Source organism: Staurois parvus, unplaced genomic scaffold (assembly GCF_062004578.1).
Source record: "Staurois parvus isolate SC_StPar_1 unplaced genomic scaffold, SC_StPar_1.0 ptg000153l, whole genome shotgun sequence".
In the NCBI taxonomy this organism is placed as follows: domain Eukaryota; kingdom Metazoa; phylum Chordata; class Amphibia; order Anura; family Ranidae; genus Staurois; species Staurois parvus.
In genome coordinates this window covers 4,585,728-4,600,919 of record NW_028317949.1, presented here as the reverse complement: position 1 = coordinate 4,600,919, position 15,192 = coordinate 4,585,728, and the positions used below count along the sequence as shown (strand labels likewise).

The 15,192-nt window shown below is 38.7% G+C and overlaps 1 protein-coding gene across 1 annotated transcript in view; it reads right to left on the bottom strand.

The window, feature by feature from the left end:
* ANKH (ANKH inorganic pyrophosphate transport regulator) overlaps positions 1-15,192 on the bottom strand; it is a 181,239-nt gene that overhangs the window by 54,117 nt on the left and 111,930 nt on the right. The window contains exon 4 of the mRNA XM_089674835.1: positions 9,401-9,484. Within this exon, the coding sequence (XP_089530961.1) occupies positions 9,401-9,484 (84 nt within the window). The remainder of the gene's footprint in view (positions 1-9,400; positions 9,485-15,192) is intronic.

Sequence of the window (15,192 nt, the reverse complement as noted above, 5' to 3'; positions counted from 1 at the left end):
GTCCCTGATCGCCAGTGTCCCTGATCGTCCGTGTCCCTGATCGCCAGTGTCCCTGATCGCCAGTGTCCCTGATCGCCAGTGTCTCTGATCGCCAGTGTCCCTGATCGCCAGTGTCCCTGATCACAAGTGTCCCTGATCATCAGTGTCCCTGATCATCAGTGTCTCTGATCACAAGTGTCCCTGATCACAAGTGTCCCTGATCGTCAGTGTCTCTGATCACAAGTGTCCCTGATCACAAGTGTCTCTGATCACAAGTGTCCCTGATCACAAGTGTCCCTGATCGTCAGTGTCCCTGATCACAAGCGTCCCTGATCACAAGCGTTCCTGATCGTCAGTGTCTCTGATCACAAGCGTCCCTGATCACAAGTGTCCTTGATCGTCAGTGTCCTTGATCGTCAGTGTCCCTGATCACAAGTGTCCCTGATCGCCAGTGTCTCTGATCGCCAGTGTCTCTGATCGCCAGTGTCCCTGATCGCCAGTGTCTCTGATCGCCAGTGTCCCTGATCGCCAGTGTCCCTGATCGCCAGTGTCCCTGATCACAAGTGTCCCTGATCACAAGTGTCCCTGATCACAAGTGTCCCTGATCGTCAGTGTCCCTGATCACAAGTGTCCCTGATCACAAGTGTCCCTGATCACAAGTGTCCCTGATCGTCAGTGTCCCTGATCACAAGCGTCCTTGATCGTCAGTGTCCTTGATAGTCAGTGTCCTTGATCGTCAGTGTCCCTGATCATCAGTGTCCCTGATCGTCAGTGTCCCTGATCGCCAGTGTCCCTGATCGCCAGTGTCCCTGATCGTCCGTGTCCCTGATCGCCAGTGTCCCTGATCGCCAGTGTCCCTGATCGCCAGTGTCTCTGATCGCCAGTGTCCCTGATCGCCAGTGTCCCTGATCGCCAGTGTCTCTGATCACAAGTGTCCCTGATCACAAGTGCCCCTGATCACAAGTGTCCCTGATCGTCAGTGTCCCTGATCACAAGTGTCCCTGATCGTCAGTGTCCCTGATCACAAGCGTCCCCGATCACAAGCGTTCCTGATCGTCAGTGTCTGATCACAAGCGTCCCTGATCACAAGCGTCCCTGATCACAAGCATCCTTGATCGTCAGTGTCCTTGATAGTCAGTGTCCCTGATCATCAGTGTCCCTGATTGTCAGTGTCCCTGATCGCCAGTGTCCCTGATCGCCAGTGTCCCTGATCGTCCGTGTCCCTGATCGCCAGTGTCTCTGATCGCCAGTGTCCCTGATCGCCAGTGTCCCTGATCGCCAGTGTCCCTGATCACAAGTGTCCCTGATCATCAGTGTCTCTGATCACAAGTGTCCCTGATCACAAGTGTCCCTGATCACAAGTGTCCCTGATCGTCAGTGTCTCTGATCACAAGTGTCCCTGATCACAAGTGTCCCTGACCACAAGTGTCCCTGATCACAAGTGTCCCTGATCACAAGTGTCCCTGATCGTCAGTGTCCCTGATCACAAGTGTCCCTGATCACAAGTGTCTCTGATCACAAGTGTTCCTGATCACAAGTGTCCCTGATCACAAGTGTCTCTGATCACAAGTGTCCCTGATCACAAGTGTCCCTGATCACAAGTGTCTCTGATCACAAGTGTCCCTGATCACAAGTGTCCCTGATCACAAGTGTCTCTGATCACAAGTGTCCCTGATCACAAGTGTCCCTGATCGTCAGTGTCCCTGATCACAAGCGTCCCTGATCACAAGCGTTCCTGATCGTCAGTGTCTCTGATCACAAGCATCCCTGATCACAAGTGTCCTTGATCGTCAGTGTCCTTGATCGTCAGTGTCCCTGATCGTCAGTGTCTCTGATCGTCAGTGTCCCTGATTGTCAGTGTCCCTGATCGCCACACAGCGGCCCAGCTGTGTCCCTGATCACTGCATAGCGTCCCAGTGTCCCTGATCTCCACACCAGCAGGTCTTGATCACCTCCACACTACCAGGTCCTGATCATCATACCACCAAGTCTTGATCACCGCCACACCTGCAGATCCCAATCACAGCTATACCAGCGGGTCCTGATCGCCGCCACACTAGCAGATCCTGATCACAGCCATACCAGCAGGTCCTGATCACCACCCCAGCAGATCCTGATCACCACCAAACTAGTGGGTCCTGATCCCCGCCATACCAGCGGGTTCTGATCGCTGCCACATCATTGGATCCTGATCGCTGCCAAACCCACGGGTCCTGATCACCACCATACCAGTCCTGATCACCTGAGAGCCATTACAGCAAACTGTGAGTACTTTTTAGTCTTTGCACACAGTTTACACACACACTCACAAAACATTGCCTGCCAGCTCACGGTATCTCTGATCACACATTTAGTATCACCATATTCAGGAAGAGTTATAGAATGTGTTTTGGGGTGTAATTTTAAGTATGCCTATGTTGTATAATAGAAATATCTCATAGATTGACAACTTTGCGTAAAAAAAAAAACATTTTCATTTTCTTTTCACATTTTCCAAAAACTTTTGGCAAAAAATGCAGTCTTCAGAAGACTCCACATGACTCTTAAAATATACCTTGGAGTGTTTGCTTTCCAAAATGGGGTCATTTTGTGGGTAATTCCATTGTCCTGATGCTCCAGGACCTCCAAAATGGCATTAGGTAGTCAAGAAATTAAATGTGTCATTTTTTTCCCCTAGAACTGCAAAAGATGCTTATTGGATGTGGAGCCCCCCTATGTGGCCAGACTGTAAAAAAGTCTCACACATTTGTATCGCCATATTCAGAAAGAGTTATAGAATGTGTTTTGGGGTGTAATTTTAAGTATGCCTATGTTGTAAAATAGAAATATCTCATAGATTGACAACTTTGCGTAAAAAAAAAAACATTTTCATTTTCTTTTCACATTTTCCAAAAACTTTTGGCAAAAAATGCAGTCTTCAGAAGACTCCACATGACTCTTAAAATATACCTTGGGGTGTTTGCTTTCCAAAATGGGGTCATTTTGTGGGTAATTCCATTGTCCTGATGCTCCAGGACCTCCAAAATGGCATTAGGTAGTCAAGAAATTAGATGTGTCATTTTTTCCCCTAGAACTCCAGAAGGTGCTTATTGGATGTGGAGCCCCCCTATGTGGCCAGACTGTGAAAAAGTCTCACACATTTGGTTTCGCTATATTCAGAAAGAGTTATAGAATGTGTTTTGGGGTGTAATTTTAAGTATGCCTATGTTGTGTAATAGATATATCTCATAGACTGGCAACTTTGCATAGAAAAAAATACATTTTCATCTTCTTTTCACATTTTCCAAAAACGTTTGGCAAAAAATGCAGTCTTCAGAAGACTCCACATGACTCTTAAAACATACCTTGGGGTGTTTTCTTTCCAAAATGGGGTCATTTTGTGGGTAATTCCTTTGTCCTGGTGCTCCAGGACCTCCAAAACTGTGATAGACAGTCAAGAAATTAGATGTGTAATTTTTGCCCCTAGAACGCCTAAGGGTGATTATTGGATGTGGGGCCCTTCTATGTGGCTAGGCTGTGAAAAGGTTTCACACATTTGGTATCACCATACTCAGGAAGAGTAGCAGAATGTGTTTTGGGGTGTAACTGCAAGTATGCCTATGCCGTGTGAGAGAAAGAACTTGTTAAAATGACAACTTTGTGAAAAAAAAATTAAAATTATTTACTTTCATCATTTCCCCTTAAAAAATTTGCAAAAAATTACAACTTCAAAAAACTCTCCTTGCCTTTCATTAAATACCTCAGACTGTCTACTTTCCAAAAAGGGGTCATTTGGGGGGTATTTGTATTGTCCTGGCATTTTAGGGCCCTGAGAAACTATATAGGTAGCCAGTACATCAGGATTGATAAATTTTCAAATATATCAAATATATATACCGTGGTCTGTGGACTCTATAACTTTAATACAGACTAAATAATACAAACTGATTTGGGTTATTTCTACCAAACAAAGGTAGCACAATGGATTTTGGCCTAAATTAATGAAGAAAGTATATTTATTTGCAAAATCTAGTAACAAAAACGAAGAAAAACATGTTTATTTTCAAAATGTTCAGTCTTTTTCCACTTTTCTAGAAAAAAATAAAACCCCCAGTGGTGATTAAATACCAGCAAATGAAAGCTCTATTTGTGTGAAAAAAATTATAAAAATTTCATTTGGATACAGTGTCGTATGCCTGAGTAACTGGCATTCACAATGTGAGAGCACTGAAAGCTGAAAATTAGCCTGGTCAGGAAGGGGGTAAAAGTGTCTGGTCTGGAAGTGGTTAAACATACCCCATTCCCAATACAGCACTCTGCTCCACAAGCATTAAAGTGAATTGTTGTGAACCCCCTTTTTTTAGTTGTTCAAACAGAGTGGTATCAAGTTGTTGTTCACCCCTCAATGGGGAGATTCACCCCTCTTGAAGTACTTATGGATGTTGTCAGCAAAAACAAAAATTAGGGGAAATGCAATATTTTAGAGTTTTAGAACAAAAGATTAGGAAAAATCCAAGGACAACTGTCTAACTCTAGGAGATTTCCTCTAACTTGCTATTCTGCCTCTGGGACAGGAATTGAAGAAATATTTCCCGAAAGATATACAGACTGCAAAAAAAAAAAAACTGACAACGGTGTATCTCTTCTCTACACTATCCTAAACTTAATGAAAAGTTTGGCTATATGTAATCTTTAATATGTATTCACAGGTATCCCTAGCATGCATAATATTAGGAAGATCTTTAAAACAGTCAGATTTCACCACCATATCTATGGGCTTTTCTTTTAAGATAGAAAACAAAATGAGTTCCAACATAAAGGGTCTGCTCCCATCATGATCCCCAATCAAAAATTTGGCTAGTTGTTAGTCACTGTGGTATGTAACATGCAGCAACATAGCCTACACTCTTACTTGATGTAGAAGGATACACGGTACAGCAAAACAGAAAAGCCAAACAGTACTCCATAGAAGTCAATTTGTTGAATTTAACCGCTTCCCGACCGCCCTATAGCAGAAATACTGCTGCAGGGTGGCAAGGGTGCACAAAATCAAGTGATTTTGTATCTCCAGGTAGGGGGCGCACACAAGGTGTCAATCACCATTCGCGGCCGCAGCTGTCACCATTACTCGCCGGCACCTGATGATTGCCAAGCATCTCCGATGAGGGGGGGGGGGGGTCTGTTTGTAAACAAAACAATTCTCCTCCTTGTCAGCTTGTGCAGTCTGCTTTGGATGGCTGTGCACAGCACAGCCATCCAAAGCAGTATGCTTACAGTGAGGCACACAGACACAGACACAGACACAAGTAAAACAGCACACAACACACAGTTAACCCTTTAATCGCCCCTCATGTTAACCGCTTCCTGCCCAGTGACATTAGTACAGTGGCAGTGCTTTTTATTAGCAATGATCACTGTATTGGTGTCACTGAGGATGTCAGTGACACCAAGTCAGTTCCCTCCAGTGTCAGAATGTCTGCCACCATTACTAGTAAAAATAAAAAATTAAAAAATCCCAGTACATATACCGCTGTTTGTAGATGCTATAACTTTCACGTGAACCAATTAATTTACAGGTATTGGGTTTTTTTTTTTTTAGCAAAGACATGTAGCAGAATATACTTTGGCCTACATTTATGACAAAATTAGATTTTTTTTATTTTTTTACTGGACATGTTTAATAGGAAAAAGTCAAAAATATTTTTTTCTTTTTTTGTCGGGCTTTTTTTTTTATAGCGCAAAAATTAAAAACCGCACTGGTGATCAAATACCACCAAAAGAAAGCTCAATTTGTGGGAAAAAAAGGATGTATATTTCATTTGGGTGCAGCACTGCATGACCGCAGAATTTTCAGTTAAAGTAATGCAGTGCTGTATCGCACAAAAATGGCCTGGTCAGGAAGGGCAGGGGGAATCCTCTGGAGGGCAAGTGGTTAAAGAAAATCGTATGTCCAGCTGATATGTAAGTGAAACATACTATATAAGTGTGTATTACAGTTTCACACATTGTTGCATAACGATTAACACATTGTTACCATATGTTCTAACAGCCATCCTATTGCAATATTGCATTATAATACCATCACTGGTAACAGTTCCAAAGTACACAAATCAGCACAAACATTTAGAGCCTTATATACCACACTTATAAATCTTACACAGTTCCAGCTTGATACAAACTTCATATGATGTACTATGCCAAGGCTATTTTTGAGTGATCTCTTTCTGAAGCACAGCAGCAGTGTGGTATAAACCAGTGTTTCTCAACATTTTTTCAGACAAGTTACCCTTTAAAATTCTACTTAATCTCGAGGTACCCTTTAAAATTCTGCACAATTTTGAGGCGTCCATTACAAAATGTAAAAAACTAAACTGATAGTTTTACAGAATGCAGCAACATCTGCACATGTGGGACACCCAACGTCAGAGGTGATATATTCTTCCAAAGTGAATACACCTTTGCACACTGGTAGTGACTAGTATTCCATTGTTTCTCTTCTCCGTCAATTTCTCTCCATCACTCAGGTAATGTGACCCTAGTGCTCACGGAGAGGGACATGGGAGAGGCAAGCAAGGATGCTATGCAGGTGTGCGATGTCCTTCTTATCAACTGATTACATCATTGGGATTTTTATATTGTTGGCCGCTAGAAAAGGTTGTAATGGTGCACAATAAAAACCTGTGGCTTGGTATAACTGAAAGGCAGGCTTGATCCACTTGCTGGTTTGTATACAATTTTTGGGCAATTTTTAGGCATTTTTTCAAGGCACCCCAGAAGGCTGGTATAAACATGCCAAAATGAAAGCAAGTGAAACACCTAAATTGTCATCTAGGAGCTCCGCAGAGAAGGCAGAAAAAATCCACATAACTCCTTCCAATGAATAATAAATACATAATGATATCTACAAAACATAAAACAGCAGTGCTGTAGGCAAAATGTTGATCAGAAATAAAAGCTAACCTGACAACAACATGCTACAGCACTTTACTCATTGAAACTATATCATCTTAAGATCTACATAAAATACATACAAATCTGTGCCAAGACTTAAATTAACCTTTTAAAATAGAAGGTGGAACTGATTAAAAAAAAAAAAGCTTGAAGGAAAAGTTTTTGGAAGAAGAGATTTAAAAGCCTCTTCTGACTCAAAAAACGTCTTCCCTCTTTCCTCGCAAGTTTATTTTATCCTTTCTTCTGGGCATGTGCAGTGCAGTCCAGACTTTTGAGATCCAAGGTGTTGCTCTTTAGTAGCAATCTATAGGCAGTTTGATATCTTATCTGCATTCAGATTTAACATAAACAGCACAGCAGAGAAAAGTAGTCCTGTACACTAATTGTTTTAATAATTGTTTTAATATTAAAAAAAAAATCTTTTATTTCCAGCTGAAAAGACCACTGATGTTGGCTAATGTAGCCTATACTTGCACAAATAATCATGTGGCTAAACACCAGTAAGGTTTTGTTCATACGGGCAGTGAGGCCCACACAGCATGAACGGGATGGTTTTTGCAGCATCTCAGCCTTCAGGTGTTGTGTGCAGGCAGTCCATTGTAATCTATTAAGATGCGGTGGCTACAAAGGCACAGCCACTGGTCCTAATGTTATAGACATAGGCAAGCAGGTAAGTGGCCCTGAATGCAGACAGTGCGTGTCCAGGTTGGCTTACCTGCTATAGCCTGCAAAGCTGATCAGTGTATTCTAATAATGGGGAAGCTTCCCTGCTCTTAGAATACAACAACTCAATGGAAGGATCCCCCTATCCACACTGAGTGTAGGGGAATCGGGTCAGTTTTTTAAAAAAAAAAATGACTCATGTATAGGCTGCCTAAGAAATGTTCTAGTTCTTCCTGTCTGGGTGACATAAAAGGAATTTAGAGGAAACTTCTGCAGTACATGTACAGTCAGCTATTATAGCTTACATGATTCCAATCTTCCCCCACTTCCAACAGAAAAAACGGTTGGACTAACACTATGTTTCGGTTTTGAGATTACATATTTTCAGCTGGTACATAAAGTGAACACTGCTTGTGAGGTCATCACGTTGAGCGGAGTCTTGACACCATATATTGGTGTGGATGTGACATGCCTTGTTTTATCTGCTGGAATGTGTTTTTTTTTACCATTTTCAATAACAATTGTAAGAAAGATCTACACTATTAGTGTCTTTTTGCTTCCCCCATATTATTTTGCCATTGGGAGACGGTCTACGAGGAAAGAGGAAGACTGGAGAGGAGTTATGTTTGTACATGTGTAAATAAAGTACAGTTGGCCTCTTATTATCAGTGGGGGTCCAACAATTAAGTTGAGGTGATACCCATAAGGTGGGGTGAAGGGCACTCTGGTATGCATGGTGTGGAAACTGGAGCTTCCTTGCACTGTCTATAGGTTCCCTTAGGGCTCTTTAACATACACTTGTCATCATAGCTGCAATTTAGTTTAGCTGCATATTTGTACCTTTACTCCTAGTAACATTTACACTAAGTAACTTACTTAATTATTACAAATGAGTCATAAAGCAATACATTAATTAGTAGCATTTAGGATGTAAAGAAAGTGTTTAGCCTCTAGGAATGCCATATCAGTTTATATTATACTGTATAACCAGAAACTTTTTATTCATCAAAACTGCTTAAAGAAGAATTCAGCTTTATGCTTTAAGTGCATGAGATTTTGAAGTCAGACATCTGTTGAAATAACCTACTACTTATAACTAAAGCAGCAGAACATCAGCATAGCACCCATGAAACTACAGTAGTTGTGTGCAGGGGCGGACTGACCATTCGAGCACTCAGGCACTGCCCCAGGGGCCGGGTCAGTAGGAGGCCCCATGAAATGCCCCTGGTACCTTTTATAGGCTTTTTTTGGGTGTACTTTGAGTGTGGGCAAGGACACAGGGGGCCCCATGAGTTGTCAGTCCGCCCCTGGTTGTGTGCAATTGATTCTTATATTACCTACATACAGTAGTAGATCAGGTAGAGCATCCAGAGCCTTGTCATGCTACAGTATATCTCTTCCAACAGAGGGTAGGTGGGTGGGGTGAAACTATCAAAATAAAACTAATGGATTCACACAGAGAGATTGTAGCTATGCAGAAGATAAATCTTGTAGCTTTGTCTCACTTCTTTATCCTATTTTGTATCTAGCCTGCCTTTAGTCACTCATTGGGCTCTTTCTGCTGCTGCCAAAGCAGTGTGTTAACTAATACAGGAAAAGAAAGATGGATTCAATGTTCCAAAGAAAAGTTTATTTCAATGCAGTATCTAGTCTGGTAAACCATTTCCACATTCTGCACAAAAGCAGGGCACTCCACTGGCTTAAACATGTGTTTATAATCTTGTCTAAAGCAACAACCCTGTAAAATGAGTGGAGGAACCCTTTTCAACCCATAGTAGCTAGATGAGCCACTATGGAACTAGTTATAATTATTGAAGTAAACGTTTACCTGTGCTATGACATCAGAGATAGAGGCACATCCAACCAGAAAGCTGTACTTGTGTTTCAGTAAAATGCCAGCATGTGTCCAGGCCTGCAAATAAATGACAGGCTGATTAGCAAATTATGGATTTAGATAGTTGGTATAAAATGTGTTACTTAGATTTACAGAATATTTAGAGAAGAACACCACATTTGGTCAAAAAGATTTATAATTTCGCATGACCACTCTGTAAAAATTTGCAAATATATTCTACTAAACATTTTTCTACCTATAGAGCTATACCCAGATCTTCAGTATGCAGATGACCTCACTGATCAACATTACCAACCAGAATTAGTTGTTGGCATATAAGTCATTGCTTCACTCTCAGGAGATAAAGGAAGGGTGTTATACAGCATCTCTAGTATTTCATACTTTCTTACTGTTGCTACAGATCATATGCTTGTGTAAACAAATTGGCATCTAGTGGCTAAAGGAATCCAAGGAATTCAGAGTATCATCTTTTATGTTGAACTCTGCCTGCAGAGCTGTGCATCGTAAGAGAAGCCAAATGGGCATAATGTCTTTTTCCATTTCTCTGCATGTCTGCGACTATTTTAGCAATATGGACCCCCTACAAATTTTGTATTTTTTACATAAAAGGATTTTTTCTCAAACAAATTGCAGTTAGAGTTTGGTAAGACAACAGTTTACATATAAATAACTCTTTCTGGACTCCATATTCCATAATTTCTATAACAACTAGTGTTAAATATGAGAATAGACCTATGAAAAATGTAATGAGCACAACACATAAGATCAAACCATCTATAAGAATTATACTCATAATCAGAATATTTTTTAATTAACAAAGCATCTTATTATTTTACCATGACCTTATCATTTGGCACTTTGGTGTAAAATGCATTAAGGAGTTCTGTCATTACCATTCATGCTTCGAGGTCACTGTGTAGACCTCTGTTCTTTTTGAACAACGTGCTTCCAATTTGATAAAACTGTGCTAAACATGGCAAAGTGGGTGATGGGCAGGTTAACTGGCAGCATTTATTGAAAATGCACCCCAAAGTTCCTATCCTCTTTGTTGACAGTTGTATCAGCATTAATGAATTTGTCTCAGCTGAGACCCTAAAAATAGAATGTACTTTTGATATTCATATTTCCATTGTCAGGCAGTCATCGGCAGCAAAAGGATTTGGTCACTACCACACTGGAAAGGCAGGAAGAGATAGTGTAGAGTGTGCTGCAATGAGTGATCCAGCATTTAATCCTCCAGTGCATTAACTCTTTCACAGGAAATAGGTAAAAGTACGCAGTACGTAGTGCCAAAATGCATGTCAACTTACGTCAAAATGTATATCGACAGATGTCACCGTGCGACTAAAATGGATGGAAGTGTACATCCTATTTCCATACATTTTAGAGCAGTCAGTATGAATTTGCACTTAGTGTTTTCAAAGCCTTATATTATTTTGTACTAAGTTGCCCCCATTCCTCTATTAGGCCTCCCAAAGGGGCATCCTCTATTTTTGCATAGAGGAATCTTAAAATACTGGCACACGATTTAGCATCTTTCATTGTCTCAAATTTGTCTATGTTTTTAGAGAGGCAACATGCAAAACATTTTTTTTTAAATGGTTCTTTATTTGAAAAAAATTATTGAGAACAAATTAATCATCATGATTATTGCTTTAATTGTCTCACCAGATTATCATCTTGATTTTTCTTGAATAAAAATGGTCTACGTTTCCTTTCTTAGAAATTGCTCTCAGAACAGAATTTTGTTTTTAAGTGTGTATTCCAAAATCTGCTCCATATGATGTATGGGTGTTAGGGAAACATTTGTCATAACATTTAGTGGCAGAGAAAAAGTTGATGATAAGAAACCCCAGGAAGGATGTGTACTTGAAGTGGACCATGTTGTGGAATTAGGAATTACTTCTGTGGGTTTTTCAAAGAGAATGTGCTACTGTGGTCATGCGACAAGTCTGAGATCCAGTCCAGTCAGGGATTGAGTTATATAGGGAGTCCTACGATTTTTGTAATATGTCTTTTTGAAAGTTTCAGATCCTGATATATCCCCAGCTGTACCCTTTGTAGGTACTATTTTGCATTTTTCAGAATCCATTACAGAAATATAAGTACCCAGCTCTACCTGTAATATGAGGTAGATTTACTAAAACTGGTGCACTCAGAATCTGGTGGAGCTGTGCATGATAGCCAATCAGCTTCTAATTTCAGTTTCTTCAATTAAGCTTTGGCAACAAAACATGATTGGTTTCTCTGCAGAGCTGCACCAGATTCTGCACTCTCCATTTTTAGTAAATAACCCCCTATATGCCTGTTAACCTTTCTAAAATGTCTAATCATTTTTCTCAGTTCACTATCAGTAGTCTTCACAAAATTTTTAAAAGCAGAACAAAACAAACCAATGCAATAGTTTCCAACAGCGGGTATATTCAGAGCATGCCCTGGTGACAACTGTGCTGATGTAAACTCTCAGCCAACCTCGCAACCCCTCAAATGGCTGTTGTCATAACTGGTCACATGTGCAGCATCATGGCAATTGAGACTAAGATGGCACCTGTATTGGCTGTGAAGAACATCATGGTTTAATTCTGCTTGGGGTCATGTATCTTTTGAATATAAATCAGAGATTCCCTTAGATGCTCCAACTCATAAAAAGTGTGTGTATCTCTTTCTTTACTGAATTTAATTGTTGCATATAAAAATCACGTAAAATAAGCAACATTTGTTTTCTGCATGATTCTTAATTACTTTCCCATCTGTTCTCATAAAGTTTAATTTATTTCGGATATATGTTAGAAAATCTTTACATGCAAACCTTATGGATAGATATATATATCATATATCTTTCAATAGAAAATTTATATATATATATATATATATATATATATATATATATATATATATATATGTATTTTTTTTTTTTTTCTTTTTTCATCTGTGTGGCACATTTTTTCTATATTGACCTCATGATGGTCTGTCATGTTTTTGACCCCAAATGAAAAAAAAAAATTGGTTCATTGAGTGTAAGACATATAGGCATGCGCTAATATCTATGGTTTTTTATACTGGGGTTTATTTGCTAAAGCTAGAGAGTGCAAAATCAGGCTCACTTCTGCATAGAAACCAGCCAGTTTCTAACCTCAGCTTGTTCAGTTAAGCTTTAGCAATAAAAACTGGAAGCTGGTTGGTTTCTATGCAGAAGTGATCCTGATTTTGCACTCTCCAGCTTAAGCAAACAAACCCCATTGTTTTCTTTATATTGTTATACATTTTCATAGTATTTTTATAATGCTACAACATCATGGGGTTCAAATAATATTTTTTCTGTAAAACCATTGTTTTTATTAGCGTTCCAGTTTGCCACACATTGAATTCCCACAAGGATTTGCAGCATTTACAGCAAAAGTCACCAGCGTTATCAAAATGCATGGGCAAGGTGACGTCATTGACTCAAGGTCATGATGACCTTGAAAAGGCTAGGCTAAAAACTGAAAGCATGTACTTTATTGATACTATGGCAAAAACATGTCACAAAAACAACTGTTGCCATACAAGAGCCCCTTTTACCTAAATGTCCCTCCAACGTTCAGGATGGATATTTATTTTATGGATGACACATATGGCTGCCCTTTTCTCATTCAACAGAGGGTATTACAGCAGGGAGGACCTTTATTAACCTATTAACTTTATTAATTAAAGTTATATATTAAGTTATTAACTTTATTAAGAATGAGTCTTGTGATATTTACACCTGGAATAAAGTGATGCATGAGGCATATGGTGTGTGCAAGACATATATTTGGATTTGGGTGATGTACCACATGGCTGCTTTACAACCCATACAGAGCTTTATGAGAACATGTGAGATATTTATACAACATTTACACCATCTTAAAGCACCACTGAAGCTAAATGATGTGGTGGTCATTTCAGAGCAACTATTTAAGAAGTGAGTTTGCAGAACTTTATTGATGTCCTGCATTAATCTTTATATTTCAATGACTTGTTTGAACATATACACAGCTGCTAACGTATAGCTATTATCATAATGGCTTGTAATCAGGGTGGATTTGATTTAAATCAAACTGATTTAAATCACTAGTCAGTAAGGCTTGATTTAAATCCTAGTTTTCTACATAGACTAATTCTTGCTGGTATAACTTTAATATGCAAGTAGATGAAGATTTTTAGAATAACAACTTTTCATATTAGTTTTTTTATCCCCAGTTTAATAGGTTAATCATTCATATTTAGACAACTTTTCTGTTGTACTTAGGAAGGAGAAAAATAATCATTACCTTAATAATAACAATTTAAATAGATTTATTCAACTGAAACAATAACATTCCAGCATATGTGATTTGCTTAAACATCCATGTTTGTTAACCAATTTGGCTAAACAAAATCTATATATTTTAAGAAACTTAGACTGTCAGCCCCTTCCTCCTCACACTTAGTTTCACTTTCTTCTTGTGCAGATCTATTCCACTCCAAACAATCAGAAAAATATTGTTTCTATTCTATTCACTGAACTTCTTGAAACTTAGCACTGAAGGGGTTGATTCTGTATTCATAGGTTTGTAGAAGTTAGGATTAAGGTCTTTTTCTTAACTCTGTTCATGTTATAACATTTTTGCTGTGAAGAGGCATGTGATCTCCGCTGAGTCAAATTCAGTTTTGAGAACTGCAAAAGTAAACCAATCATCTGTGATAATATCTTGTAGGCAGAGAAACTGCCCAATAATCTTACAAAAACCTCTGGAAGAGCATGACATTGTGAATGGATTCATGGAATTTATTTACCAAAAAATTAAACATATACAGCCTAATTCTACATAATTAAAAAACTAATCTTTATTTCATAATGGAATAATCTTTGGATGGTAATATATTTTCCTCAAAAAGCATTTTATTTAAAAAAAATCCGATTTAAATAAAAAAAATCCGATTTAAATAAAAAAATCTGATTTTTTTTTAAAAATCATTGATTTTTATCCACCCTACTTGTAATTGATCCACATGACTATTATTTGGAGACTGAATCATGATATATGATACATGATATATGGCGAATATATCCAGTCCTAGAACAAAGTTCAGATTTCTATATTTACTCTATGTGTTTGTTATACAATACACAAGGATTCCTTATATTCATTCATATTCTGGAACTGACACCTCCTTACACAGTGATTTGTCTCTGTTTTAGGGACTGACCTGCATTATACATTTATTACTCTTTGTAATCTAAACAAAAAGATAACTTTGAACTGTTTTCGGTGCTTTTTGGAGGCAAGGCCTCCAGACACAATTGGTGGAAAACTACAATATACAGGTCCATATAGATTATACTCATAGATGCATGGGAAATATCTACAGAGTGTACGTGTGTGTATATATATCTAGATAGATAGATAGATAGATAGATAGATAGATCTAGATATATATATATATATATATATAGATATAGATCTACAGTGTGTATGTATATATATATATATATATATATATGTGGCTAGTTAGCCTACAAAAGAAATACATTTTTACTTATAATTTTAATATGGCTTTGATACCTAAGGATTTCCAATATAAGATCACATTTCAAAATGAGAATTGAAAATTAGTTGTCTTCCTGATAATAATGTTAATTGATTTCTAAATAATTAGTTGCTTTGAAGATAGAAACCTTATCTTCCATATATATGTATTAGTCTTGGTTTTAAGTCATAACATGCAGGGGTACAGGATTATGTAGAGATAAAAAAATGTAT